The 1,983-nt window shown below is 44.9% G+C and overlaps 1 protein-coding gene across 1 annotated transcript in view; it reads left to right on the top strand.

Annotated features, from left to right (window-relative positions):
* The window catches only part of LOC135572743 (sodium/hydrogen exchanger 9B2-like), a 75,980-nt gene extending 74,570 nt beyond the window's left edge, over positions 1 to 1,410 (top strand). The window contains exons 8-9 of the mRNA XM_065021178.1: positions 615 to 690; positions 1,287 to 1,410. Coding sequence (XP_064877250.1) covers positions 615 to 690; positions 1,287 to 1,410 — 200 coding nt within the window. The remainder of the gene's footprint in view (positions 1 to 614; positions 691 to 1,286) is intronic.
* Positions 1,411 to 1,983: the final 573 nt, after the last annotated feature.

Genomic DNA, 1,983 nt, shown 5'->3' with positions numbered 1-1,983 from the left:
AAGTTACGTATTGCTTCATTACTCAGCAAGTACTGGCACCCTCTGCATATAGCCTAGCTTATCGCTACTCAGTACTGGTACCCTGTAGGTATATAACCTAGTTATCATTACTCAGTACTGGCTACCCTGTGTATATAACCTAGTTAATACATCACTGGTACCCTGTGTATATAAACCCAGCACATCATTACTCAGTACTGGTACCCTCGTGTATATAACCTCAGTTATCATTACTCAGTACTGGTACCCTGTGTATATAACCTAGTTATCATTACTCAGTACTGGTACCCTGTGTATATAACCTAGTTATCATTACCCATTGTGTATTTATTCCTCATGTTATTATCTTTGTATTATTTTTCAATGTTATTTTTCTCTGCGTTGTTGGGCAGGACCCGTAACTAAGCATTTAATATTACTCTACACCTGTTGTTTACCTGTTGTTTACCTGTTGTTTACCTGTTGTTTACCAAGCATGTGACATGTGATTTAATAGAACAGTGGAGGTGCCGGTACTCAGTACCGTTGTGTTCCGGCCCAATTACAACCTCTGATTATCTTATATAGTCATTACTAATGTTTAGCATGAATTATAAATTATTCTCATCCAACAGGTGTATCTATCAGTGTTGTGGCTGGCATGAGCTCCACCATGTACAACCCTGTCATCTACTGCTGTCTCAATAGCAGGTAGGAGCTAGGAACACACACCATGTACAACCCTGTCATCTACTGCTGTCTCAATAGCAGGTAGGAGCTAGAAACACACACCATGTACAACCCTGTCATCTACTGCTGTCTCAATAGCAGGTAGGAGCTAGAAACACACACCATTTACAACCCTGTCATCTACTGCTGTCTCAATAGCAGGTAGGAGCTAGGAACACACCATGTACAACCCCTGTCATCTACTGCTGTCTCAATAGCAGGTAGGAGCTAGGAACACACCAATGGTACAACCCTGTCATCTACTGCTGTCTCAATAGCAGGTAGGAGCTAGGAACACACACCATTTACAACCCTGTCATCTATCTGCTGTCTCAATAGCAGGTAGGAGCTAGGAACACACACCATGTACAACCCTGTCATCTACTGCTGTCTCAATAGCAGGTAGGAGCTAGGAACACACCATGTACAACCCTGTTATCTACTGCTGTCTCAATAGCAGGTAGGAGCTAGGAACACACCATGTACAACCCTGTTATCTACTGCTGTCTCAATAGCAGGTAGGAGCTAGGAACACACACCATTTACAACCCTGTCATCTACTGCTGTCTCAATAACAGGTTCCGTGCAGGGTTTAAGCGTGCAATGCGCTGCTGTCCGTTTGTCCGTCTGTCTGAATACGGCCAGATGGAACTACATGGCGCCCGTTTCCATGCCAACAGACAGAGCAGCATCTACACCTGACCCGCTTCGAGTCCTGCTCCGCCGGCCCACACAACAGCCGCAGCGACAGGTACCGTGTGTGTGTGTGTGTGTGTGTGTGTGTGTGTGTGTGTGTGTGTGTGTGTGTGTAGGTTCTGCGTCATGTTTTAAGTTTCTTCAAAAACAGACCATAATGCATTTCTTCATCTTCTTCTCCGCCAGGAGCAGGAGTCAGGGTGTCGTCATGGTAGCATCGCACACAGCGGGGTGAATCGTCACGGAACCCGACATACACTCCTGACACACGCTAGATTACCACGGCAACCCCCGAGGGTCCACACTCCGCCACGGAGCTCACCTGAGAGTTTGGACTTGAGGCAGGCGAACACACAAACATACACCCCCTACTGAAACACACACACACCCTTATTGAAACACAAACAAACACACCTGGATTCCATAACATATAGGAATCCCTATTTCTAATTCTATACCAATAAGTAACTTGTAACCAGGTCTGTTCTGTCAGTTATATAGTCAGTTAAACCTTCTGTTCTGTCAGTTATATAGTCAGTTAACCGTTCTGTCAGGTATATAGTCAGTTAACCCTTCTGT

The sequence above is a fragment of the Oncorhynchus nerka genome, linkage group LG8 (genome assembly GCF_034236695.1).
Source record: "Oncorhynchus nerka isolate Pitt River linkage group LG8, Oner_Uvic_2.0, whole genome shotgun sequence".
Classification (NCBI taxonomy): Eukaryota; Metazoa; Chordata; class Actinopteri; order Salmoniformes; family Salmonidae; genus Oncorhynchus; species Oncorhynchus nerka.
The sequence above is the reverse complement of the archived record's forward strand: the minus strand, read 5'-3'. Positions and strand labels throughout refer to the sequence as shown.